The 27818-nt window shown below is 50.9% G+C and overlaps 1 protein-coding gene across 1 annotated transcript; it reads right to left on the minus strand.

Moving 5' to 3' along the window:
- Positions 1-3713: 3713 nt before the first annotated feature.
- LOC149863780 (uncharacterized) lies at positions 3714-22169 on the minus strand. Its single transcript, XM_090049951.1, has 8 exons — positions 22083-22169; positions 21660-21695; positions 20708-20998; positions 7325-7432; positions 6674-6701; positions 6240-6274; positions 5660-5697; positions 3714-4241 (listed from the first exon to the last, which is right to left on the minus strand). Exons 1-8 carry the CDS (start codon positions 22111-22113, stop codon positions 4062-4064), a joined length of 747 nt encoding a protein of 248 aa, XP_089906077.1. The 5' UTR covers positions 22114-22169; the 3' UTR covers positions 3714-4061.
- Between the last annotated feature and the right edge of the window lie 5649 nt (positions 22170-27818).

Raw genomic sequence — 27818 nt, forward strand, 5'->3', positions numbered from 1 at the left:
ACCACCAATGGGGACTTAACCATATACCTTTTAATACTGGGAACATAACAGGCATAAATCAGAGGGTATAGTGGACACTACAGTGCCCAGAGGGGGCAGGATTCAACAAAGGTTAGACACTTACAATCATTGACAAAAACAGCGTTAACAAAATATAAAAGACAAACAGCAGAACAAACAATATGGGTTGGTGAAATATAAAAAGGCACAAAATGCAAAATGTCAAGTGACAGGGAAACATAGGGTCTTGGTACCTGGAGGGGGAGAAAACACAATGGTCCCTTTCCACTGCAAGAAGACTTGCTCCTTGTTGTCTTGCTCACCCCAAGTCACCTCTACTGGGACTTGAACCCAGATCTCCCACAGGGTAGGCAGGAACACTGCTATACAGCCACCACTGGTAGCATTGCTCCACCTACGGCTATTGACTTTCCTGGATCCCTGGCCTTGTGTTGAGCTGCTTGGCCTCCGATTGAAGGAGCTGAAAGCAGAGCTGGGAACCCCTCAGGTCGCTGCTCAGATCCTTCCTGGAGTTTGGAAGGTATTCACGAGAAAGGGAGAGAGAAGGGCTGACCAGCTTGGAAACAGAAGGGCAGTGTTGCTTATGTGGTCATAATTGCTTATAATTATTGATCAACCCCTGTGCTTGTAGAAAAGATCTACTAATATAATGAAACTCATTGCATATTGCCTGCTTCTTGCTAATGCTTACCTTGAAGAATCAGTAACAGCAATGGTTAGTTATTTCTTTAAATTATGGCTAATAAATTATGTAAATAAATGTTTCTGCCTTCTTTTATTTCAATGTGGCGGCCTCCAGCAGAAGATAATCAGGCTAGGGTGCCAGCCTTTGTGCCAAATGAACCCTTTTTTGCAACATGAGGAAGGGTTCCCTGACTTGCCAAACTGGGAAAGGCAATACATACACAAAAGACACAGGGGTGGAAGGGTACTGTGGGTTGGGGAGGGGGCACACTACCATGTCCAGGGGGTGCCCTGGTCGTGAGTTAGGGCCAGCAGAATGGCTCAGGGACCTGAGTGATACAGTGAGGAAGGAAAAAAAGGGGCATTCTTTCAGGGGTAGGGGCAGTGAATGGGGTGATGAGTCTGACTGTGGGGGGAGACATTGTAGTCGTGACTGGCTATAGGTTATCTGAAGGCGAGTGCCAGTTCATCTAAGGGCATCTTACCTGCTGCCATGCATCTGACTGATAGTGGTGCAGCATCCACAGCCAAGGAAAAAAAGTGGCATTCTTTCAGGGACAGGGGCAGGGGCAGGGGCAGGATACGGGGTGATGGTGCTGTTGTCACTTTGGCCAGGACATGGCTGAGGGAGTGAGTGGCGGGCAGGGGGAGGGGTGGGTGTCCGTACAGGCACATAGATGAACATAGGTACAATAAACATATTTTGGATTGGGTGGACTGCAACATCTGTCATGCAAAACACCTGGCGTTCAAAGAAACATATTACACCCAGTTATCAAAATAGGGCAGCTAACCTCATCCATTTGTAAGTGCAATTCGAATGACATCTGGTGAACAAAGGGGTGAACTACAAAAAAGTTGCTACTCTATCTGGTGGACAAAGGGGCTCATTACATGTCTTTGAGTACATTTGTGTTTGCATGTAATGAATCCATGGACGCGATACTTCAATTCGTGGCAAACCAAAGTAAGCTATGTCCTGATGAGTTTTACTTTAGTGCACCAAAAAGACTTTTAAACTGTCAGGAAAACCTGTTACAAACTGTAACACTGCTGGAATGCAAGAATGGGAAAAAATCGTGACACGTACAAGAGCCTGGAGAAACCATTTTCTTTTGCTGTTTTGCACAGCAGGCACCTCAGTTGCTTTTGCACAAATCTGTTTGTAATTTCTCTCATATATTCATGTCTTCTCTGTGCTGCTGGTAGAACCCCTCTGTGGCTGCTCCTCTTATGCTGTGCGTTTGCATGTGAACTTGATCACTAACTTTGACCAAGTCTGTAGCTTGGTGCAGACAGTGTGGCCTCTTTGTGCTTTCTCCTCCAGGCTTCTGCCCCATTCATTCCTATCACTGTCCTGACTCCACTTGCCTGTTAGGACAGGATGATGGCTTGAGTTAGCCATTTTGCGCAGCTGGGCATTGCATGCAGCTGTTGCTTCCCCAGACTCCCTATTATACTCAGGGAATCTGGGGAAGCAACGGGCAGGAAAAGGTGCGATGGGATCTAATACATGATCCACACAGTCATGCCTACTGCTAGGCCACATGGGCAAATTAGGAGCTGTGACTGTGGGATTGAACATTAGATGTCATTGTGTCTTACTGCCTGTGCAGGGGGAGACAGATCCTGGGAAGAAGCAGGCACTTGTGGCTGGGATCCCGCTCTGCTGATGGGGCTTCTAGCTACAAGGGTGCTTCGCTTATCTCTACAGTGTTGAGCTACCCGACAGTTTCCAGGGCTTAGAGTCCATCAGATGCCAGAATCTCAGCCTCAACTGTTCGGTGGGCGCAGCTGGGGTGAGAGTCTGTCATCTGATGGGACTCTCAGCCCTGGCAGCCACAAAGCACCCTTATGGCTGGGAAATTGTAGCAACTGGGATCTCCCAGGCATAAGGGGAATAGGCTACAAGTGCATGTTAAAGCTGGATAGAAACCAGCTATGAAGTCATTACACATTTTTGAGCAACACCCTCAGTGCTGGTTGGCCCTTTGAAAGGCTCCATAGTTGATCTGCACATGTAGCCAGTCTAAATTAATTATGCAGTTAACTGAGGAATTGCACAATAGATGTAATGTGTGGAGGTGGCTTCAGTAAAAAGACATTTCTTGCCACAGACATATTTTGAGTTGGCTGAAAATGCTTCCAGAACACTTTTTGGAGGTCACCCGGGTTCTCCAAGGGGCTGCTAGTTTGTCCAGAGGCTGCTGAAGCATATGGCAAACCTTTGCTAGTTGCATCCAGCAGTGCAGCTGCTCTTGTTCTGCTTCCCAGTGCAAAGTCCTAGTTTTCCCAATATAATCTGAGGCAGGTGAAGGGATAAACCCCCTCCCCTCCAATGTCCATCTACTCAGGGACAGGCCACAGCACTGGGATTACTGTTTCCTCTCTGTTTCTGTAGTTTTTTCCTTCTCCTTCAGAAATGGTTTTGCTTTTCATTGACTCCCCAGTTGAAGTCCCCTCCCTCCTGACACCACATCCAGGGCCTATCACGGGGGGGCCAGAAGGGCCATTTGGCCTGGGCCTCTCATTCACAGAGGGCCTCAGATTTAGACTTTTGATGTTATCTCCAAATGAGGTTATACATAAAGACACAGAGATACACTGACGAGATTGAAAGAAGAAGACATTCATCATACAACTTTAAACTTGTGTCCCATTACCAGGCCACACCGCCTGCAGTGCACTATGAATTAATATTTTTTAAATATACTGGGAGCCTCAAAAAATGGAAGTGGCTTGGGCCTCTCTCGACCTCTGAGAGGGCCTGACCACATCCCATGGATGAGAACAAAGCATGGGAGGCCAGATAGGGCAGCACTGTGGCTTTATTACTTTCCTTCTCATCAAATGACTTCTACTATCATGGGTTCTCCATATAATTACTGTGCATCCCACTCTGCTGGGAAGCCATTTACTGAAACAGCAGAAGTTCAGCACTGAGTAAGGTGTCCCAGCATAGGCAGCCCTCTGTGACACACCCTAGAGTGATCCTGCATTGCCCTGATGAACATAGCTTGATATCCTGGGGGCAGGGACCAGTCAGAGCATGGGGTTCAGCATTGATAACAAATCTAGAGATGAAGCAGGATGTCAGTTAATGTAAAGAGCTGCCTGGGGGCATCCCCTCTCCCCCTGCACTGAATCCCCTGTTTGGCTCCCCAACACCAGCCTGTGCTGGGGCAAGGACATGGGGATACAGTGGGGGAAGGGCAGATGGGCGGTTCCCAGTAAATCTTCCCTGGAAGCTGAGTCCACACGAGGGTGCTGCAATTGCAAGTTAATGGCTGTCACCCCCTTGCTGGGCAGACACCTCCCTGCCCCTCCACTCTTGGGATAATCCATCTGGGTTCATGCTAGGAGTGCATGGGTGGGGAGGGACTGCCACTGAAGGACCCCTGGGTCAGCTTGAACATGGTGTACAAGATGGGCTCAGTAGGGGTGGGGGCAGGGTTCCTCCCCTTCCTGTTCAGACCTTCATGGTTCAGTTCAGCGTAGGTGATACCATCAGCATAAGCATGGAGCTCGTCCTGGGGCTGAGAGGGGAAGGGAAGAGCAGGTAAGAAGATAGTCATTGGGGTATGTTGCATAGGTACATATACAACCCTACACCCATGCGTGCACACGCGCGCGCGCGCACACACACACACACACACACACTCATATTTCGGTGCCTGCTTACACAGGCACTCATGTTGATACAGAGGCACAAATATTCCCATTGTAAAAAACATATGCAGGTTTACTCACACACTTGTGCTTCACACCCTGCACGCACGACCCACAGTCACAGCCATAACAACCTTCTCATACCCAATCACATGGCTAGGGAGATCACCCATCCCTAATTGGGTGGGACAGTCCCGGAATGGGAACATCAAGTCTTGGTCCAGGACTGCAGGACTCTGGGACAGTATTTATCCAAGATACACAGCATTGTGCAGGGATTGGGAAACTGCAGGTCTCCCCTTGCAGGCTGGCAGTGATCCATCCTGCAAGGGGCTGCCGGGAGCATAACGCAGGGGGAGCCATATGCATGTGTGTCTGCCTGCACACACGCACATGGCTAGAGATAAAGCCAGGCAGTGTGGAAAGCAGCTCCCTGAAGGTAAGCCTAAGGGGGAACAGCATAGAAGGGGCATGGTGGTGGAAGATCTAGGCCTCTATGTTCAAGGAGGGAGTAGGCAGCTGGGGATACTGCCCAGCCAGCGCTGTGCCTCAGGAACGGGGTCAGGGCATGGAGCAGACTGGGCTACAGGCAGCTCATCCAGGGGGTGTGCGCTGGGGCAGCTCCCTGTTACTGTGCGCACCACTCAGTGGGGGCATGGAGTAGTATGTGCCCCCAAAGATTTGTGTGTGGGGTGTGGGCAGATGCAGGCTGGCTGCTGTTGGCTTGAGGCTCCTTATTCTGCTACCTTTTCCTCGGGAACCCTGCACTGGCAGCGGGGGCAGGAGCAGTGTGGAGTTGTGTCCCCTGCTGCTGCTGAGTGGGTAGGGGACATGTGGCTTGTGCAGGGTTCTTGAGGGAAAGGTAATAGGGTGGGGAGCCCCGAGCATGAAGTTGGCAGCCCTCATCCACTTCTGCTCTCCACAGCTCTGCTCTGGCTGTGCTGCTGGTGGAGGGGGAGCTGGTGGGGGTTGGGGGCGGTAGGCATCACCCTATACATGCACATGTTTGGTGGTGCACTGCAAACACCCACAGATACAAAAACACACAGCAGAGAACAGACCCAGGAGCAAGTCCCCCAGACACAGCAGTGAGGCCAGCACATAGGCATGTGCATGCATGGAGCAGTCTGGACTCCTGTCAGGTGATGCTGTGAGTCCACCACCACACAGCAACCCCATCCCCATCTCAAATCAAACAGCCCCAAGCAAAAAGCAAGGAGCTGGAGGAGCAGTCAGAGTCTGGGGTCACACAGGCCCAGTGTGGGGTGGGTTGGAAGGTGCTTACCAGGGTCTCTGCCTGATTTCCTTCAGTGACAGAAGAATCTACAACAGAAACAGCAGGTGAATCCAAGAGGCCTCATCTTACACTGGCTCACATCCCGGCTAGCTCTGACCCTCCATCTCTCCCATCCACCTGCCCATCTAGGGGATCCTGAACCTTTGACAGCCAGCCTCCCCCACTACAACTGGGGCAGGTCCTTAGATCTTAGTTACATAGGAATAAACAGAGGCACAGAAGGAAAGCACAAAGACGGGGATGGGATCTTGCATGTTGAAGCCTGGGTGCTGTGAGCCAGGATTCCTGCAAACCATCCCCAGCTCTGGGATGGAAGTAGAGGCTGGTGGGCTAAAGCAACAGGCAAGGAGTCTACAGTAGATGGGGACTTTTCTATCTCTCTTTCCCCTCCAGCCTGGGATAGTTCATGGAGGCCAGAAAATGAAGACAGATTAGCTGTCTTATTGATGGAAGCCCTCCCTGCTCTGCAATCTGCCAGCAGGCCCTGTGGATCAGGCCCTGCCTTATGTGAGTGAACCACTCCAAGCTTTCTCCTCTTAACCCCGTGCTCCCATTATGTGTCACTTACAGACAGGCTCTGGGGCCTCTGGAGCCCTCAAATCCCTGTAGGGGTGAAAGAGAAAATAAGCTCTTGTAAGGGTCACGTGCAGTGAGAGCCAGCCCAAGCTTACATCTCCATTCCAGGCCTCCCACCCCTTCCTCCGACCACTACCTCCCACCTCCTCCTGGGAAACAGCCCAGGAGTCCTGGCTCTCAACCCCTCTGCTCTAACTCATTTGACCACACTCCCTCCCAAAGCTGGGGAGAGAACTCAAGAGTCCAGTCTCTCTGTCCCACTCCCAAACCCTAGTCATCACATAAAGTCAAAAGAAAACTCAGGCATCCTGGTTCCCAGGCCTGCTCCCTCCTGTTTTAACCCACAAAACCTCACTCCCCTCCCACAGCTGGGGTACAAGCCCAGCAGCTCCAGGGGAGAAGGACGAGTGTGGCTGGGATCCCTACCTGCTCCATATTGGTGCCCAACCTTTCCCTGCAGACAGAGATAGAAAATACTCTGTAAGTTGATCTGTACCAAGTCCTCCTGTGCTTGGGCCCCTGTTGTTTCCCCCACACAGGGCATAGGGGATGAAGGGGCCGGGGAGAAGCGCTTCCTCCTATAGAGGTGCTGAGCAAAATTTCCTTGGGGCGCCAGGCTGGGTCAGAGGGTGCTGTCTGCAGCACTGTCCAGTATGGTCAGCATCACAGCACAAGAACAACTGGAAAGAGAAGGGAACCTGGATTCCTGCAGAGCTCATTAGTGATGCTGGTTATAATGAACTTGACCCATAGGCCAGGCACTTCCCTCAGACCCATGTGACTAAGGTGCCTGCTGCTGGCTTGCTGGCACTGAGGTGCAGCTGCCTCTGGGGTGGGGGTCAGAGGGTGTTCCTATAGGGACTCCTCCTCCAGCATCCACTACGATCACGCTCACTGCTCCTTGCAGGGAAGGGCCCTCTAGCACCACCCGAGGGCAGCACAGGCTGTGAGGGGACAAGGCCTGCTTCTGAGCCCCCGCCCCTCACCCTGTTTCCTTCCTAGCCTCCCATCCAGGCACTGACCTTTGCCAGCCTGGTAAGCAGCTGAAAGCCCTTCCCTCCCTGGCATAGCACGTACCTTCTAGCAGTCTTCTGGAGTAGAGGAAGGCCATGAGGACGAGGACAAGGAGGATGATGGCACACAACACAGCGATGGCAATGGGGGTGGCCTGGTTCCTTAAGCGTTCTGGTATGTGTGAGACAGCAGGACAGGCAGTGAGTGCTGGGAGGGGCTGCACTAGCCCCTCCCATCCCCGATAGTGCTCAGGGGCTGGGATACTCCTGGCTGCAGGACTGCAATGGACTGTGCTGAGTGTAGGAGGCTGCAAAACTTCATGTTTGGGGGCCAGGAGCAGAGAGGACTCTGGATAACAGTGGTCAGCAGGCATCACTTCTCGTGATAGGATTGTGATGGGTCACAGTGAGGATGAAACTTTTGTCCCAGGTGCTCTATTCACCCAGCAATCACAGCCCAGGCCACTGGGGTAGATTGTGGCAACCTTCTCTTGGTCTACCAAATCAGTACCTCTTTGAGGGTGTAGCAAAACCCCCAGTTTTTCTTTTATTTATTTATTTTTAAATACATTCCCTCCCCTTCCCCAACCATTTCTGACTTTTTCTCTCCCTCTCTATTCCTTATAGATAAGTGTAAGTAAGTTAAGATGTAGGATAAGCTTTAACATTTTATTTTAGGTAGTAAGTTTTATTTTTCTCTCCCCTCTTTGCAAATAAGTTCCCTGCTATTTTGATATCAATACCCACTGTTTTATAAGTGATAATTATCATATTTGTACTGCTTTTATATTGTGTGATTACTGTTTTAGGCCTATATATGTAAGTTAGCATAAGTCGTGTCAAGTTTCCATTTTGTATGTCAAGCCTCCATCTTGTGTTCTCTGCCCAGGTATCCCCTGTGTTGCAACTGTATGATCATGTACCCCTCCCATGTAAATTGGTTCCTGGATGAATGAGAGTGATTGGGAATGATTGAAATACAATGGTAGCAGGCCTCTACTGAATGACCTGTAATGACCAGGCCATCACCTAGCATTGATTCATCCAGGAACCATGGACCTCACCCAGGAACAGAGACAAGAACCCAGCATTTGAAAGACAAAACACCCTGCAGAACCAGCAACTCTACCATTGTACCCCAGCATTACAGACACCCGAAACTGCACATCCCTGCATGGAGCACACATGTTCAGTACACCAGGGGCTGACCCTTGGCCTGGGCATGCCTCCTGTCACTAGGGTCACACAAGCTCTGCCCCTATAAAAAGGGGCAGTGAAGACAGACCCAGTGGGACACCCTCTCCATCTGGACCAGCACCATGCCGCACCACCTAGCCTCCCAGAGGCCATGCTGGCAACCCCCCTCTGGACAACACCTACTGGACAAGTACCCCTTTCCAGCTTGGATAGGTAGCTATCACCCCCCACCCCTCTTCATCCAAGGACTTGGACTCTCTTCTCTTCCCTACCTGGACTCCAACCCCTCCACTGAGTCTCTTTCTCTTGCTGCCATTGTGAGTGCTTGTGTGTGTGTGTATGAACCAATAACTTCATGGAGCTGTGTAGTGTGTTGTCTGTTTAATAAAACTGTTATTTGGACCCTAAATTGGGTTTTGCTTTACTATGGTTTGGCTCTGCTCCAATCTCTGCTCCTCACCCCTCTAACTTCTGTCTCATTTCTCCCTCTCCTGTTTCTGGCTCACTGCTGCCTCCAACACCTGTCCTGACCTCCTCTCTGCCTCCAAGCCCCCTGTTTCTTTGCCACTGTCTTATCCTCGCTGCCTTTTCCATTTCCCCTGAGCAACCAGGTTTCTGCCTCAGTTTTTTTCCTGGCTGTCTCCTCCTTGCCACCACTTATCTGCCCCCCCAATATCTCAGCTGTCTGCCTCAGTTTCCAGCCCCTCTTAAGTAAACCCAAGCCTCAGTTCCTCAGCCAGATTCTCTGTAGTCCACTAGTTCTAATCCCGGTTCTAGCAACTTTCCCTCCCTACACTTTAACTCTCTCTCTCACCTGAACCTTCCCCCAGGTACCCCAAACACACACATACACACTGTACCATCCAAGTTAGGAACTTACCTGTGTGTATGTGTAAGTGGGTTGTATGTGTGTGAACTGGCGTGTATGTGTAGGTGTGTTGTGTATGTGTATATATATATATATGTCATTGTGTGCATGATATACGAATTAGTGATCTGCGTCTAAGTTCTGGGGTGTATAGTGTATGTGCTTGAATTGGTGATAGGTATGCATGTGCCTAGGCTGGTTTGGATGTGTATGTGCCTGAGCTGGTAGTGTGTGTGTGTATGCGCCTAATTGATTTGTGTGTTTGTATATGTGCAATTGTGTCACACCCTCCTGTCCAACAGTGCAATATTGAGATCCTGAGAGTTGGCCTGACCACATAGGCCAACAAGGGAAGCTAATGCCACACTTCCATGGCTGACCCCATATTCAGATTCCACCAAGCAAGTAGTTTGTGGGACTGCTTGCGGCGTTCCCCCACCACGCCTAGTGCCCTTTTAAGGGTGCGTGTTTACAGCTTCTTGGTCCACAGCACTAGTAGACAATAATCTCCATCTACCGTCCTACAATACAACATTGAAGGAAGCAGCACAGTTAAGCCTTTGCTATTAGTCAGATTGCTGCTGAGCACAATATAGCTGTCATTCTGTTTCAGGAAACACACTGTGAATCACCTGACAGACTCAAAATGCAAGGCTTTAGTTATGCTGCCGTCACGCTCAGCAGGTCCTATGGTCTTGCAGCCTTTGTCATGTGAGACAGAGTGGTGCCAAGTTGCTTCCTCACCAGACGACAATATTGCGTGGTTCACTATCTAGATTAGTAACACTTTCATCCTGAATGTTATAAGCTTCCAGGAATTCCTTCATCTTCTGCCAGCTGCCAACAATCGAACACCCATGACTTGTATCTGGTGATTTCAATTCACAGCTCAAGAACAAGGGCTTTAAGAACATAAATCTTGATGGGGAGTTCTTGGCTAACTGGGCATCAACAAACAACTTGGACCTGGTATTTGACTCCAGAGAACCTGACAGCTTTGAATCAAGTAACTGGGAGAGGGAGAGGGGTGTGCCTTGACAGCTGGCAAGCTTTGTGGCTGCAGCAGAGGCCACCACCCCTGCAGTTTTCACTCTGTGTGCCTTAACACACACAGTGTCACCCATGGCATGAGTTTTGATTGTTCGCAGCTTGAGGTGAAGTTTCCCCCAAACCCCTGTACTTATCTCCTTGAAACTTGTCAGGCTTTGTGGCCTCCACAGGGGCTAGCATGCCTGCAGTTTTGACCCTTCTGTGGCTTAACACATACACAACACAAGTTAGCCTCTCAGGATTTTGGGGTGCTGTTTCTCTGAATCCCCTGAACCTATCTTCTTGAAACTTGGCACACTTTATGCCCTCAGAAGGGGCTACCATTTCTGCAAGTTTCATCCAAATTAGGCCAGAAATGAAAAAAGTATAGCCTGTTTTGTCCTTCCCCATTATGACCTATGGGGGAAATGGTGAAACTGGGTTGAAACACCAAAACATTTTGACGGAATGAAACAGAATAGCCGTTTTGACTTGAAACAAAAGTCAAAATGAAACACTGTTCTGCTGAAATGTCAAAATGCTGTTCAAAATGAAATGCTTCCGTTTCACACAGCCCCACACAAGATCATCGGGTCCAGCCCCCCAAGATCATCGGGTCCAGCCCCCCTGCACTAGGCAGGAAAGACAACTGGGGAGAGGTGACCCCAGTGAGGTGACCATCCAATTTCTTCTTGTAGATTTCTAGGGTAGGTGATTGCACCACCTCTGTAAGGAGTTTATTCCACAGCCTGGACACCCTAACTGTGAGGAAGTTTTTCCTAGTGTTGAGCCTGAAATGGCCACAAACTCCAGGAAGACCATTACTCCACGTTTTCCCCAAAGGTGCCCTGGTGAACAGTTGTTTCCCAAGCCCTTGATGTATTCCCCTGATATAGTGGTAAGCTGCTACCAAGTCCCCTCTTAGCCTTCTCTTTTTTAGGCTGAAGAGACCCGAGTCCCTCAGCCTTTCCTCCTATGGCTTGTCATGCAAGTTTCGGATCATACAGGTAGCTCTTCTCTGCACTCTCTCAAGCTTTTCCATGTCTTTGTTGAAGTGTGGTGCCCTGAACTGGACATAGTACTCCAGCTGCAGTCTCACCAATACTGAGTAAAGTAGAAGAATCATTTCCCTGGTTTTGCTTGAAATGCATTGGTTGATGCATGTCAGAGTATTGTTTGCCCTGCTGGCTACAGCATTGCACTGACAGCTCATGTTCGTACTATGGTCTATTATTACTCCTAGGTCCCTTTCCCTCGTGAGGCTAGTCAGTTACTCCTGTAACTTATTCCTGTATATTGTATGTGGTGTGTCTGTGTGTGGGGGTGTGTGTATACATGTATGTTGGGGATGGGTGGGGGGGGGCTGCTGTCTTCTAGGTCATGGGACCTAGACAATGGTTGGGGAGAGTGGTGTAGGAGGTGTGTGCAGCACAGCTCCTCAGGTGGTGCAGGTAGAATCCACACTCCCCACCCTCCTGGCATGGCCTGGGTAGGTGACAAAGCATCAGATACAAAAACAGTTAGAAATGACAGCAAGTGGGAGATGGCTCTGGAGAAGCTCCCTAGTGCTCTGGATCTGCGGCTCTACATTTCTCCCTCTTGCAGGAACTGCAATCTGCAAAACCTGCAGCCCCGTATTATTCATGTTGTTCTTGTCCCCTGCCAGGTTGCTGCCAGATACTGTGCTTTTGTGTATGTGCGTGTGTGTGCATGCGTGTGTGTAGAGAGAGGGCAGGGGCACAGGCAAAGAGTGACTAGCTCAACTGGTGGTGGTGTGGAGAGAAAATCAGTGCCTGAGCTGGCACTAGAATTCAGCCTCTAATCCAGAGGTGGGTAGTTATTTTGGGTGGATTCATAGAAGCTTGGGTTGGAAGGGACCTCAACAGATCATCATTGAATCCAACCCGCTGCCTATGCAGGAAAAAGTGCTGGGGTCAGATGACCCCAGCCAGATGCCCATCCAGCCTTCTCTTAAAGACCCCTAAGGTAGGGGAGAGCACCACCTCCCTTGGAAGCCCATTCCAAATTTTGGCCAACCTTACCATGAAGAAGTTTTCCCTGATATCTTGTCTAAATCCGTTCTCTGTCACTTTGTGACCATTGCTCCTTGTTACCCAAGAGGTGCCCTGGTGAATAGAGCATCTCTGATCCCTTGTTGCATCCCCCTAATGAATTTGTAGGCAGCCACAAAATCTCTCAGCCTTCTCTTGCAGAGGCTGAAACGGTCCAGGTCTCTTAGTCCTTCCTCATAGGACTTGTTCTGTAAGCTCCTAACCATCTGAGTGGCTCTCCTCTGGACCTTCTCATAGATTTCATAGATTCATAGACATTAGGGCTGGAAGGGACCTCAGAAGATCATCGAGTCCAGCTCCCTGCCCAAAGGGGAGGAAGTCAGCTGGGGTCATAGGATCCCAGCAAGATAGACATCCATATATCTCTTGAAGGCATTCAAGGTAGGTGCTTGAACCACCTCTGGCGGCAGTCTATTCCAGGCTTTGGGGGCTTGGATAGTAAAGAAGTTCTTTCTTATGTCCAGCCTGAAATGGTCATGGAGGGGTTTGTGACCGTTTGATCTTGTCATCCCTTGGGGCACCCTGGAGAACAGATGTTCCCCCAGCTCCTGGTGAGAACCCCTGATAAACTTATAGGTGGCCACCAGATCACCCTGGAGCCTGTGCTTTTCCAGGCTAAAGAGTCCCATAGCTCTCAGCCTCTCATTGTAAGGTCTGTTTTCCTGACCTCTGATCATGCGCGTGGCTCTCCTCTGGACTTTCTCAAGCTTCTCCACATCCTTTTTGAATTGAGAAGCCCAAAATTGGATGCATTACTCCAGCTGCAACCTCACCAAGGCCAAGTACAATGGGAGAATGACATCCTGGGATTTGCTTGAGAAGCATCTATGGATGCAAGTCAGCGTTTTGGTCACTTTACTAGCCGCAGCATCGCATTGCAGGCTCATGTTCATCTTGCTGTCAATCATGACCCCCAAGTCCCTTTCGTCCATAGTGCTAGCCAGCGTAGCACTGCTAAGCCTATAAGCATGCTGCAGGTTTTTCCTCCCAAGGTGGAGAACCTTGCATTTTTTGGTGTTAAACACTGTCAGGTTCTTGTCTGCCCATTTCCTGAGCCTGTCAAGGTCAGCCTGGATCACCCTCCTGCCCTCAGGCGTGGATGCTTTACCCCAGAGTTTGGTGTCATCAGCAAACTAGGCCAGTCCGCTTCTGACACCAATGTCCACATCATTGATGAAGATGTTAAATAGTATAGGCCCAAGAATAGAGCCTTGGGAGACCCCACTGGTCACAAGACACCACAATGATTGACTTCCATCAACCACCACCCTCTGGGTCCAACTACGGAGCCAATTCCCCAGCCAGCGGATTGTGGTGAGGCCGAGGCTGCAGTTGGCCAGTTTTGCCAAGAGGTGATCATGGGATACCAGACTGAAGGCTTTTTTGTAGTCAAGATATACAACAACAATTTCTTCTCCTTTGTCGAGGTGATAGGTCACCTGGTCGTAAAAGGAAATAAGATTGAACAGGCAAGACCTACCCGCAACAAACCAATGTTGGCTTTCCGTCAGGATGTTGCCATTGACCAGTCTGTTAAGAAAGGCCTCTGATAATCTTTTCTAAGGCTTTCCCCAGGATAGAGGTCAGGCTGATGGGCCTGTAGTTTGCCGGATCCACTTTCCTCCCTTTCTTAAAGATAGGCACAACATTGGCCTTCTTCCAGTCTTCAGGCACTTCACCAGAGCACCAGAAGTTCTCGAAGATCCGTGCCAGAGGCTGGGCTATGATGCTTCCCAGCTCCTTGAGTACCCTGGGGTGTAGATTGTCAGGGCCAGCTGACTTGAAGATGTCCAGCCTCTCATGGTGTTCCTTCATGAGGTCAGCACTGATGGAGGGTAAGGAATCTCCCTCACCCAGGTCTCCCTGTCCTGTAATGGGCAGGGACATCCCATGGGCTGATGAAAGACTGATGCAAAGTACCCATTTAGCAAGTTGGGTTTTTCCTGGGTGTCGGTTGTCAGTTGTCCCATCTGGTTCAGCAGCGGTCCAATGTTGCCCTTGCTTTTCCTCTGGCTGCCCACAGATCTAAAAAAGGACTTTTTATTGTCCTTGATGCCTGTAGCTATTTGGAGTTCTGTCACAGCCTTGGCTTTCCTGGTTCGCTCCCTGCAGGTCCAGACCAGTGCAGTGTATTCCTCCTTGGAGGTGGATCCAGTCCTCCATCCTTTGTAGGTCTTTCTTTTTAGATGCAGAAGGTCCACTAGTTCCCTGGAGAGCCAAGGGGGAAGCTGTGCCCTTTTGCTGCCTTTCCTCCGAGACAGAATAGACTTTGCTTGAGTGTCCAGGATCGCTCCTTTGAGAAGCAAGCACTCGTCCTGAACTCCTCTCCCCTTTGGGTTGTGGCTCCTTAGGGCCTCACTGACAAGCCCCCTGAGCTTGTCAAAGGCAGCTTTCCTGAAGTCGAGTCTATCAACATCCTTCTTGAAGATGGCACCCGAAACTGGATGAAGTACTCTAACTGTGGTCTGGCCAATCCCACATAGAGGGGAAGTATCACCTCCTTGGATCTATTTGTCATGCATCTATTGATGTCTGATAAAGTGCGGTTAGCTTTGCTGATGATTTTGTCACACTGACGACTCGTGTTCATCTTGGAGTCTGCTATGACTCAGAGATCCCTTTCCACTTCTGTGCTGCTGAGAGGGTCACTTCCCAGCCAGTAGGTGTGCTGGATATTTTTGCGCCCTTGGTGCAGCACTCTGCACTTGCCGTTGTTGAACTGCATCCTATTGTGTACTGCCCACTTTTCTAACTTGTCCAGGTCTGCCTGCATTCATTCCCTGCCCTCTGGAGTGTGCACTTCAGCCCCCCCAATTTAGTATTGTCCACAGATTTGGACAGAGTACACTTCTCACCCACATCCAAGTCACTGATGAAGATATTGAAGAGTGCAGATCCAAGGAGCGAACACTGAGGGACCCCACTTCCTCCAGGTCCTTCCCGGTTGATACCGACCTGTCTACTACCATTCTCTGGGTGTGACCACTAAGCCAATTTGCCACCCACCAGACTGTGTAAACATCTGTGTCACAGCCTCTTACTTCATTTATGAGAATGGGATGAGATACTGTATCAAGGACCACTTCATGAGTTTTGGTGAGCTGTCAAGGGCCACACACGTAAAATCTTTCAGAAGATATCATTTTAACAAATTAGAGATAAAAACAAACCATATTCTAAAAATCAAACATCTACTGTAACATATCTTAATTCAATTTCAACATAATTTTTGCTGCTTTATAGTTTGTTGAGTAATGTATATAGAGGCGATTGCATCATAGCTCAAAATAAAGTCTTACTTCTGTATATTGTGTGTGCAGGGGGTGGGGAGGTGTGAATGTCTGTTTGTGCGGTGGGGGAGGGAGATAGGGTACTGCCTGCATCCTAGGTCCTGGGACCTGGCCAGGATGCAGGGAGGGTGGGGCAGGAGGCATGTGCAGCAGAGCTACCCATATGGTGCAAGTACAATCCACACCCTCCTACCCCCTGGCAGCTAACTCCACAGTGCTCCTTGGAGGCCAAGCCCTGCCTACTCCTACCTGGGACAGCCTGTCCCATGTCCTGTCCCAACCAGCTGGACCCAGCCAGTGCACACAGCTTCCCAGCAAGGCTGCTTCTGGTGCTACCTCCAGTGGCTCCTCCTTGGCCAAGTAGGTGGAAGGTGGCTGGAGAAGTGCAACAGGGGCAGAAGGAGGAGGAGTCAATGGAGGCAGGGGGTGCCAAGCAGCACCCGGCCAGCTGCAGCTGTATTGGGAGCTGAAGAGTGGGAGTGGGCTTGAGCAAGCAGGGCTCAGCCCCATTCAGAGCATGGCAGGAGCAACCATGGGCCAGATGCAATCAGTTGGTGGGCTGAATCTAGCTTGTGGGCCCTATTTTTCCCACCCCGTGTCTAAATCTTCATTTTAGCTCTTTCCTTCTGACTCTGGTACCCATTTCTGCTCCCCTGTAGCCTCTGAGGGACAACCAGACTAAATTTGGCCTGATTCTCTCCCCACAGCAGAGAACAAGGCCGTGGTAGAGCAGCTGCTGCCAGCACAGGGCAGATGGGGGACTCCTGTGTAACTGTCCCCAACTGCAGGCACCAGCCTGGCATCCTCCATTTCCTATTGAGCCACTTCCCCTTCTTAGAGCATGACAGATACTTCTTTTTCCCTTAGGATGAACTGAACTGACTCAGAGCCAACTCCAACTGACCCCGGGAACACAGGGACAGGTACTGGGAGAGGAAAGACAATCCACATCCAGTCAGCCATCATAACAGGCTTATTCCACCCATGGATCTGTCTGTGGTGGTTGTCCTAAAGGTTGGGATGGACAAAGGTAATGACCAGGAATGGGGCACAGACACGAAGATATGATCCTGGACATTGCAGGGTAGAAGTTGAGCCCCAGCTGGCTGGTTCCATACACTGAAGGGAGTCCCTGTGCAAGGGTCTGTTTAGGCTGAGGAATAGATCTCCTGGAGACCAGCCATTCTGGGAATTTCCTTCCTGTCTACCCTGCTTCCCCATCTATTCCATAGCCCCTTGGCCCTGCTGGTGCCCCTCACTTCCCCTCCAGCCCCCTGCTCCCTCAGCTGTGCCAGAGCTACAGAGCCAGGGACCTGGGACTGGAGACTCCTGCCCCCTGCAGAAGTGCCCAAGCACTGGCAGCTGCCCATGGGAGGTGGCAGCCGCTACAGCATAGAGGATCGCACAGCCCCCGGCTCCCCTTCACCCAGGGTGGGGAGCCCAAGCCCACAGCAGGCAGCCCCCATCTGTGATGGACCCAGGAACTGCAGCATTATCTCCTAGATCCTACCCAGCACCTGACATCACAGATCCATTCTTCTGCTTCCTTCAACCTCATTCATCACCCCCTGGACACAGACTGGGGCAAATGAGGTGTGATCACGGCTCCTGAATGCACTTGTACAAAGGGGCAGACCAAAGGCTGAACAAACAGCTTCCCTCAACCTCTAGCACATGCTGCTCCCTGGTACCTGGTAACTCTTCCAGTGTCTCAGTCCCTGCTCCCTGACTGGGTGTCCCCCATCCTGGGCTCCAGGAAAGAGCCTGGCTTGAAACATCCCACCCATCACCACCACCCTCTGAGGGTCTGGCTGTAGGTGAGTCTGGGAGCAGGATGCTGAATTAGATATTTTGCCCATAGGATATAATGGGGAAGGACAAAACAGTCTATAACGTTGTCATTTCTGGCTTGATTTGGATGAAGCTAGCAGGAATGGTAGCCCCTTCTGCGGGCATGCAGCCTGCCAAGTTTCAAGGTAATAGGTGCAGGGGGTTCAGGGAAACTGTTTTTCTTGAAAGCTCTCGGGAGCCAGGAGCAGGAAGGAGAGGAGGGCTCAGGCACATGTGCATCCCACACACGTGTGCTCCCTTACCTGACCCAGGGCGGAGGCAGAGGCAGATGCAGCAGCAGCGGAACAAGCAGTGGGGACAGCATCAGCTGATCCCCCTAAGGTAAGTGGGGCAGAGGGACTGGACACAGCTGAGCCAGATCCGGAGTGGAAGCCCTCATGATCCCTTTTAGCTGAGCTGGTAGGGAGCCACGCTCCCTAGCTGCACCATGCAAACAGAGTGTGCAAACAGGAGTGGGCTAGTGTGGACTGTCCCCCCAAGCTAGAGAGCACCCCCGGGGCTAACCCCCAGTGGGGGAGTGTAGGGGGTGGGACTGCCAGCAGGCACTTCCGGGAAGACCGGAGCGCCTGATTGGCTGTTGGGGCAGTGATGGGAAATTCAAACTGTGGCCTTTAAAAGCCGCGGTTTGACGTAGCCCCTGGCACTCAGGGGCCAGGAGCAGGAAAACTATGAAAACTCATGTCACATGATGTGTTAAGCCACAATGGGGTCAGAACTGCAGGCATGCTAGCCCCTGTGGAGGCCACAAAGCCTGCCAAGTTTCAAGGAGACAGGTGCAGGGGTTTGGGGGAAACTGTACCTCAAACTGCAGACAAGAAAAACACATGACATGGATGACACTGTGTGTGTTATGGTGCAGCAGGGTGAAAGCTGCAGGCCTAGTAGCCCCTGCTGAGGCCATGAAGCCCGTCAGCTGTTAAAGAGATGGATACAGGGGGGTTCTGGGGCTCTGCACCCCTAGCTGCTGACAGGAACAACTCGTGACATGGGTGTGTGTGCTAGCTAGCTACTGTGTTAGGCCCGTCCCTGATTCACTCAGGGACCAGCTCAATACACAGTAGCTAGTGAGGATAACAAGTTAATGAGCAAGGATTAACACCTACAAAACCACAAACTAAGGGGAGGAAAGAATCAGTACAGAGCCAGGAACTGCTTCTGTCCCAAGACAGAGACAGTCAGTTGCACAAGCACCCATGTCATGAGTTTTGCCTGTCAGCAGCTAGAGGTTCAGGGCCCCAGAAGCCCCTGCACCTATTTCCTTGACAGCTGGCAGGCTTTGTGGCCTCAGCAGGGGCTAGCATGCCTGCAGGTTTGACCCCACTGTGGCTTAACACGTATATGTGACACAAGTTTTGCTTACAAAATGTTGGGGCGCAGTTTCCCCAAACCCCCTATACCCATCTCCTTGAAACTTGGCAGGTTTCAAAATCCACTCATTTTGACAGGATTAATCCAAATCAGGCCAGAAATGACAGTTATAGGCTGTTTTATCCTTCCCCATTATAGCCTATAAGCAAAACGTCGAAGCAGCGTCAAAATGGCAAAACATTTCGACTTCCCTCATTTTGTTTTGAGGCTGTTTAGACTGTATCTGTTTCATTTTGATTTTGCTGTTTCAACCTCAAAACGGGTCAAAACAGTGTAGAAACAAAACTGGCAGCAAAGTTTCATGCAGCCCGAGTGCTCAGCATGGGGCTGAGCCCCACCCGCTTCCATCAGCCCCAGTCCGCATGCAGCTTCCAGTGGGGCTGTTCCCAGTGAGGCTGCAGCCAGTGGGTGCTGCTGTGCTTCCCTCCAGTTGGAGCCACAGAGCTGAAGCGTCTCCCAGCCTGCCCATCCAGAGCGGCGCAGTGGGGCAGGAGCTGGGGAGAAGCCACTGCTGGAGGCAAGGGGAGCAGAGCAGCACCAGCCCTGCTGGAAGCTGAGTGCAGGCTGGGGCTGTTCTCTGCCCTCAGTTCCAGCTGCTGCCCTTGTCCCTGTCCCTGCCCTTGCCACACTGCTCTGGGTGGGCAGGGCACTTTAGCCAGGCAGCTTCTGCCCAGCAAATGGGCCTCCAGCTCCTAGCACCTTCAGCCTGCTCCACCCGCAGGGGGCTGCTCATTGCATTGGGTGGGCAGAGCTGGGGGAAGATGTTGGGACCTGGAGCCTAAGTCCCATGGACTGGGCAGGAGCTTCATGACTGGAGCATCCTGCTTGCCTAGAGCGGTGCTGCAGGGGCAGGGGCAGGGGCCACAGCTGGAGGCAAGGAAAGCAGAAAGCCTCCCACTGCCCCAGCCGCAGCAAGTGCATAGTAGCAGCACTGGAAACAGCCCCGCCAGGTGTGGGTGAGAGCAGAGCACCGGCTGTCCTGGGCAGGGCTCGGCCCCATGTGGAGCACTGCAGGGGCAGCCCTGCAAGCTCTGCTGCATGCACCCCCTCCTCCCCCTCAGCCCCCTTCACCTCTGGCTGGCTCCCAAGCAGTGCCCTGCACACATGCACATGTCCCCTCCATACAACCAAGGCAGGGCACTGAGGGAAGGATCACTCCTGTCTTGCTCCCGAACACTGCTTCCCACTCAGCAAAAGTCCCACAGGGAATTTTGGTGAGTTGTTGTGGGCTGAGGGGAGAATACTGACCTGGCCCATGACAGCTCATCACAACTCCCTATGTGCACTTATGAGTCTCTGGTGCCCAGTGAGTACAATAAGGAGACCAAATTGCAGGACTCCTGTTTTCCACTTACAGCTCTGGGCAGGACAGGGCAGGCTGGTTTGAGCACCAGGCCAGGAGTCAGGACACCTGGGTTGTATTTAGATTTCTACCTGGGCTTGTGGGCAGGGTTGTGCAGCTCTGCCCGATAGGAAATACATGTGCTATGATATAATACCACACACATCATCTCCTCACTCTGTAACCAATGTGTAGCCCTGGAAAAGGTCTTTCTGTCCTGTAACCCCACCTGGGAAGACTCCTTCCCCTGGGATATGGGGGGCAATTACGGACCAGGGAGAGCCCCAGACAAGGAACATCCCCTTGCCAGGGCCTTAGGACTTAAGGTGGAGCCACACTGAGCAGCACACTTCTGGATGGAGACTTGTGGAGGGTCTGGCTGGGGGTAAGGGTGAGGCAGAGATCGGGGATATTGAGCTAGGTCCCTCACCTCTCACCACCAGCTCCACAGGGTCACTGAGATCCGACCAGCGGTTCCTATCTGTTATGGGGTGATAGTCACATCTGTAGCTCCCTCCATCTTCCCAGCTCACATTGGTAATGGGAAACTCAGACACGTTCCCCTGAGGCACCTCCTGCTGCAGCTGGTCTGTGCATCCATGTTTGCGCAGATAGAACTTCATTCCTGGGTACAAACCCTCACAGCAGATAGTGATATTGCCCCCAAGTGCCACCACCTGGCTGGGGATCACAGTGATGAGGGGCTTGGGGTATTCTCGATCTGCTTTGAAAGAAAGACATGGGCAGACATGAACTCAAATCCCCATCTCCAGCCCTCTCTCTATCTCTGCCTCCCTTAGACTCCATCCCATGCCTCCCTGAGCTGTGCCTGACCAGCAGCTGTTTTGGTTCAGCTCAGGTCCTGGCTCCTGCACAGGTTGCCTTGTTGCTTGGCTCCTCAGGCACAGCCAAGCCAGCAGAGAAGCCCAAACTGAGATGACCCTATTGCTCTGGGTTTGGGACAAACAGAGTTGACTCTATGGAGGGTGACCTCCAACCACTGCACTGCAGGGTGTTGTTACCTAGGATTTGTAGTGTAAGAGCATCTGGTAGCCCCAGCCCAGCCATGACCATGCCAGCTATAGTATAAGACCAGCACAAACCCAGAGCATTCTTGGGCTACATCAGAGGTGCCCAGAACACAAGAAAGGGCCCTCTCAGCGCTGGCACAGACTGGGATATTCAGGTCCCAACTCCCATGCCTGCTTGGCCAAAGATGAATAAATGAGAGCAGGAATCTCTGCTGCTTTTCATGCTGTGGACCAGGCCCTGCTCTAATTACTCCATTCCCTCAGGGGGTACAGGGGAGAGGCAGGAGATGTGGCCTGAGCTCTGGGAAGAAATTCTTGTGTGATGTAGGATGGGGAATGGGTGTTACTCACCTCCCCACACCCTGCTCTGAGGAGCCAGCCAGCAACCTGGGAAGCAAACAGCTCATCAGTGACTAGATCCCAGCAAATGAAGCACTTGCCCCCTGTATGTTGTTTCCCCTTTGGGATCCCAAAACTGGCTTAACTGAGAGGGAAGGGGCTCCAGGACTCCACAGGAATTGCTGTCTTCCAGTTCTCATCTTCCCTCAAATCCTGGTCTCAGGGATTCATGCCCCACTTATCACATGAAAATGGTGTCAGATACTCAGACCCTTCCTTCCTGCCCCTCCCTTAGGCACATGCTCTTGTCCCTGCCCCCAGCCGATAAACACAGATCCTGGTCTCAGACCATGGATACATGCCCTCATCTCAAATTCCTACACTGGCACAGGCCGTTTTCAGATCACCATCCGCTCCACAGGCGCACAAACTCACCCATGAAGAGGACTGTGAGAACAGGTGTCATGATGGATGCACTGAGCAGTCCCTCCGTGCTACTACAACGCCCCGGTCCCCAGTTTCAGGGAGGGTGATGCCCCAGAAAAGGAAGTGAGCTAGGGCAGTGGCCAGAGGAAGCCACAGTGCTCTCAGCCCATTTCTCCTGCATCACATGTTGTTCTCTAAACTCCGCTGTGGTCAGAGGAGGTTCAGATCTCTGCAACCTCCAGCCAACCACATCCATTTACACAGATAGGCATGGCCCCTCCCCTTTATCAATACGGGCCACAGTGATGAGTTGCCATCAGCCCCACACTTAGGCTGCCAGTACAGAGACCACCTGTTCTGGGCAAATTTCAGCACTTCCTACAAGGAGCCGCAGGTGCTGCAACCTTGTCCCATGGCCCCACTTTGCCTGGAATAACTGCCTGTCGGGTGTACCAAATGCTTAGGCCTCAGTCCCTGATAATATACCACAATGAGCAATGCTGTCTCTAGCCATGGAGGTAGGTTCTTTTCTGATCCCAGCTGGGCTCAGCTCCTGCTTGGAATGTAATAGCTAAAGGGACAGGTAATTTTCACATAGTGACACTAGCTGGGGCTAGGTGAGAGACACCTAACTGGGGGATTGTGAATTCCAGTCCGGGTGACAGGATAAGTTTCCAGCAGGAAAGTCAGTGATTCAGGGAAGGAGGAAGTCTCCCTTGATCTGACTCATTAGCTCTAGTTTTGTCTGACTATGCAAATTGCATGACTGAAAATGCCATCTCTGTGCCCTTGGAGGGAAGCTGGGTCTGAGGGGGGCTGAGGCTTAGAGATGGAGGGACCAGGAGTCACAGATTCACAGAGAAGCAGGGCTGGAAGGGACCCCACAGGTCATCTAATCTAAGCCCCTGCCTGAGGCGCAAGATCAGCCCTATCCAAACCATCCTATACAAATATAGAATCGAAACTCTTCTTAAAACTACCCCAACCCTAACACAACACAACTCATAATATCCCATACTCCCACAGGGAAAGCAGGGAAACCATGACAGCCAACATCCTGCTTCTATAAAAGTTTGTTAATATACGCTTAAGAAATCCCGGGTAGAGGACATGACTCCTGCTACAGAGGATGTCAACAACCGCCCATATTGCACCAATCTGACTATGGGGAAAATTCCTTCCTGGCCCCAAATATGGTGATTGTGCTTATCCTAAGCAGAGGGGAAAGACCTGTTGGTACTGGATGTATGACTCAGATACCTTGTTCTGGGCAGACCCAAAACCCTCCAACCAACCACAACCTCTCCATTCTATAGTAGGTGAATGTTATTGATACACAGTGATAGCAGATAAGAATAATGCAAACAAGTCTATATCTACCAGTCATAGAGCTGTCATCAGAGTCAAGGTACATCTGGACAGTACACAAACTTCACTCTGAGGTTCTGTCTTGAATCTCAGATGTCAGCAGCCTGGAGGTTGGAGGCCCAGGCACCCCCTCCCCCAGTGGGGTGGATGAGATGGGCTGGTGGTGTGCCCTCTGTCGATGGTGGCCTTGGGTTCCCCTTTCGGGGACCCTTTGCTGATCTGAAATCCCTCCTTTTGTATTCTTTTCCCCTCCTGATGACTTTTCATTTCTGGTCATTGCTGATTGATCTCTCAGTGGCTATCATACTGTCCATGTTCTGTCCTGTCAGCATATTTCTTTGTTTCACAAACCTATCACATGCACACATCCTAATTTGGGCTTTTTCCATGCCTCCTAATTTGATTCCTCCACCAAAACTGGGAATCCCAAGGGCTCTGCACGTGGGCATTGTGACCTGCTGCCATCTTATCTCATGTTATGAAACAGTGTGGTACATGTTTTCAATTTTCCAGCCTGTGTTTTTGTTATCTTCAGACATAGCAGGCCTTGAGGAAACTTTCAGAAACAGGCTTTTAGATGTCAGTTAACTCTTACTGTTGCCCTGGACCATTATTCTAATACATATCTACTTTACCTAAAGGCCACTTCCCAAAAGCAAACCTCTGAATGCCATTTTCTAGCCATCAAGACCCTTTAGCCAGGAACCAAGAGACCCCTGTCACTGCTGGCATTTTGTACCCTGGCCTGTGCTCCATCATTTTCCCCTCACCAGCTCCATCCCATAGCCCCTCACACTGCCTGCCTCTCCCCTACTCTGCCTCACCCTGTCCCCTCACAGCCACACTCAGTCTTCACCTGACTCCACCCTGTGTTTTTGCCCCCATCACCCCTGTCTATCCCCCATTCTTCTTCCAGCTGTACACAGCTTCAGCCACAATCAGTGCCAAGCGAACCAGAACCCCAGTGCCCAGGCAGAAGCATATGATATTGTCCAGGGCATAATCTGGGGGTGACAAGAGGGAAAGGAGAGTCAATCAGCAGCTGATCCTAGGGAGCAGGCATGAACTGCTAAGTATAGGCAGACCCACAGGAGTCTCAACTCCCTCTAATCACAGCAGAATATGAATCCCCTTGCCAAATGCTCTTATAACTACCCCCTCCATCCCCAACCCAGCCACCAGTCCAATCCTACACATACTTGCTAACCCACCCCTCCACATATTCCCCCACTCCCCGTTGATCCCTACAGGCTGTCAGGGCTTTTGTTTTCTGGGGACGCGGGAGCAGCTCCTCCATATCTGGGAGGATGTGAGGGGGGATCTCTGCCCGGGGGAGGTATGGAACAGAATGGCCTTTCCCAGGCGATATTGCCTGAACTCTCTGAGTCCTGGAGACATGCAAAGGAGTCAGGATGAGGGGCTGCTGAGCTAGCACCTGCTTTGTACTAAAGTTACCATTTGTGTCCCCAGGACAGGGGCAGTCTGTCAAGAAAGGCCTTCCTGTTGTGCTGCTCACCTAGGGGCAGTGATCTTTCTTCCCTCAGCCTCCAAACTATAGGGGCTCTGCTCCCTGCTCAGTGGGGAAACTCTTCAGTGACTCTGTCTTTGCTTCCCAGGGCTCAGGGCAGGGCCTTGCTCTGGGCATCTGGCCCAATAGTCCATAGACCTCCTGAGTGTGAGCCTTGAAGTGGGGACATGGAGTTGGACCCTTCACATTTTTTGTCCAGCTTCAATGAGTTGCTAGGGTATGATCAGGAGAGAGAGAGAGGTAGTTATCTGTGGAAGCCTGAAGTTAGCCAGAAGGCAGGTAGATGTCACCTTTATAGACTAACAAAATAAGATATCTATAGCAAGCAGAAACTTTTGTGCACCCGAGTTCACTTCATCAGATGCTATGAAAGGGCAGCACAGAGCAGAGTATGGAGTGGTGTGATTAGAATACAATAGATGAGAAAGTAGGAGGACAGGATATAGGGAAGAAGGAGCCCTGTGGGACTCCCACCATCAGAGCTGTTCCTAGGGGTGTGCGGAGACCGGGGCATAATAGCCTGTGTGGGGCCAGGGTCTGGCAAGCAGAGGGAGGGAGAATGCTGGTGAGTGGCCATGTGACAGCTGAAAATTATGTCTGTGTGATAAAGGTGCTTGCTGAAGGCTCTATGAAGATTAGACCAAGTGTTTTTCTGTCATTTGTTCAGATATTAAGCTATATATTGTTGTTAAGAGCTTAATTAAAGTCTAAGATGTAGTAAGGCCTTGTATGTAGTATAAGGCCTAGTAAATTTAACAAAGTCTTATAGAAGTAGTAATGGTAGGTCCTGTGGCAGTTAAAATTCACCTTATCAGAAGTATGCAAGGCTTGTATTGCTATTGGTCAGTCTAAGGACAGGTAAAGTAAAAAGAATCTGAATGGCTGTAAGATATCAGCATAGCTCAGAAGTTATAAATTGGCTGGCACATCCAGAAATCATTTAGAAGGAAGATACAGCTCTGTGAAAGGAGCTACTAATTAGCTGTTGACCTGGAGCAGTGGGCCTGTGGATCTCAAGGAGCCCAAGGACTGAATACCAGGGTCCTTCCCGGTGCCTGATTGGGGACAGCTGGCTTCGCTGAGCCTTGTGGAAGAGAAACTTGTCATACAGCAGGCATCAGGGGGGACTACCAATAAGTTGCCAATGTGAATTATTATCACCTGTCATTATCTGTCTTAGTATATTATGCATAGTTGTGTTTTTATTAAGTCAATAAACCTTTTTTACCTTTCTACCCTGTACCGTACTCTCAATCCCAAACACTCTGCAGGCAGCTGGGACATAAATTGGTGTCATGAACAGGGTTGAGAGACTCTGGTCCAGAGAGAAAGGTTGGAATGGAAGGAGTTGCAAGGGCCCTGTTAGTGGCTTTGCTTAAGGAAATGACAGGGATGGAGACTTCCGGGTGGGATAAGGATAGGTTGAGGCCTGCCTGGAGTGACCCAGGAACTGTACCCGATCATTGGGCTAGGTTTGCTGCCGCTGCCTGAGGTAAGCCCAAGAAGGGGTGCCTGTCACGGCTGCTGGCCACAAGCCTGTGGTTAGGGGCTGAAGAGAATGCCCAGCTCTGGGAAAAGTTCACCCAGCTGAGTAAGGAGTTGGAAGACGTGAGAGATTCCAACAGTGTGGCATGTGAGGTGGCGCGAGCTGCTCAGAGCCGCTTGGAAACACTTAGAACAAAGGAAAGGAAAAAATTATGATCGCGTGCATGGCTGCTTCCCTCCAGAAGAGGGCGCAGTTAGCACAGGCTGTGAAGCCGTCCTTCCACAACGTACAGCAGTGTCTGTATAGAGAGAAACTGGAAGTTGAGCTCTGGGAGGAGATTGACGGAGAGGAGGAGACTGATGATGAGCCTGGTGCTGAACCACCCCTGTATATCCCTGCTTAGAGGGAGGAACCTAGCCAAGTCTTCCCTGTGGTGGTAACCCGTTCAGGGCCGCAAGGAGGGAATCCCCAAACAGGGCTGCATTCATTTACTCGTACGGAGATTAGAGATATACAAGGACAGCATAAGTCCAAGCTGGGAGAGCCAGTAATAGACTGGCTAGTTCAAATGTATAGTGAAGGGGCATCCGCAATTTCAGTGAGTAGGGCTGAAGCAGCAGAAATCGTCCTGCGCCTTGAGCTCCAGTTGAATCAGTTTGCAGGAGGTAATGAAAATGTTACTTTGTTTTATGCCACAATGCAAGCAACTGCAGCTAGTTATGGTAATATGGAAAAAAACCTTAACCCTGCCCCTTGGGCATGGGCCAATTTAGAGGAGGCTGTCTGCTGCTTGTATCAGTTAGCGCTAACTGAAATCATTCGTGCAACAGTTTAGACTTGCACGCCAGATGCAGAGGTCATGACAGTACTGTTGTGGAGGAGGTTTTGCCAATGAACACCAACAGAGTGCACCTCAGCCCTGTTGGCCTTGGAGCCTGAGGTGGGGAGTCACACGGTAAAGAGATGCAATCTGGCAATTAGTGCAGCTTTTACCCATTTTGCAGAAGCCTGAGCTGGCCAAGCCAATGAAAACTCCAAGGCCATGATAAATTCCCTGACCCCTCCCTGCCCCGCCCCAAATTGTTTAAAAAAGCTGGAGAAGGCTGGCCCAAGACCCCGCGAGCAAAAATGTGGAAAGACTTGTTAGCTGCCTGTTTCAATAAGGTGCAAATTAATGGATTGCTCACCAATGTCTTGCAAGGGCTGTGGGCTAAACACTGTAGCAAAAGGGCAAGCCTGAAAGCAGAGCCTTCTGAGCCACCAACAGTGTCACTGGAGAGATGCTCTGTCCTGAGGGCAGAACTGTCAACATTTTCCCAGGCATATGCGGGGCTGCCAGCCTTTACCTCCACTAATCATGTGG

The sequence above is a fragment of the Crocodylus siamensis genome, chromosome 5 (genome assembly GCF_052110815.1).
Source record: "Crocodylus siamensis isolate JL-2025a chromosome 5, ASM5211081v1, whole genome shotgun sequence".
In the NCBI taxonomy this organism is placed as follows: Eukaryota; Metazoa; Chordata; order Crocodylia; family Crocodylidae; genus Crocodylus; species Crocodylus siamensis.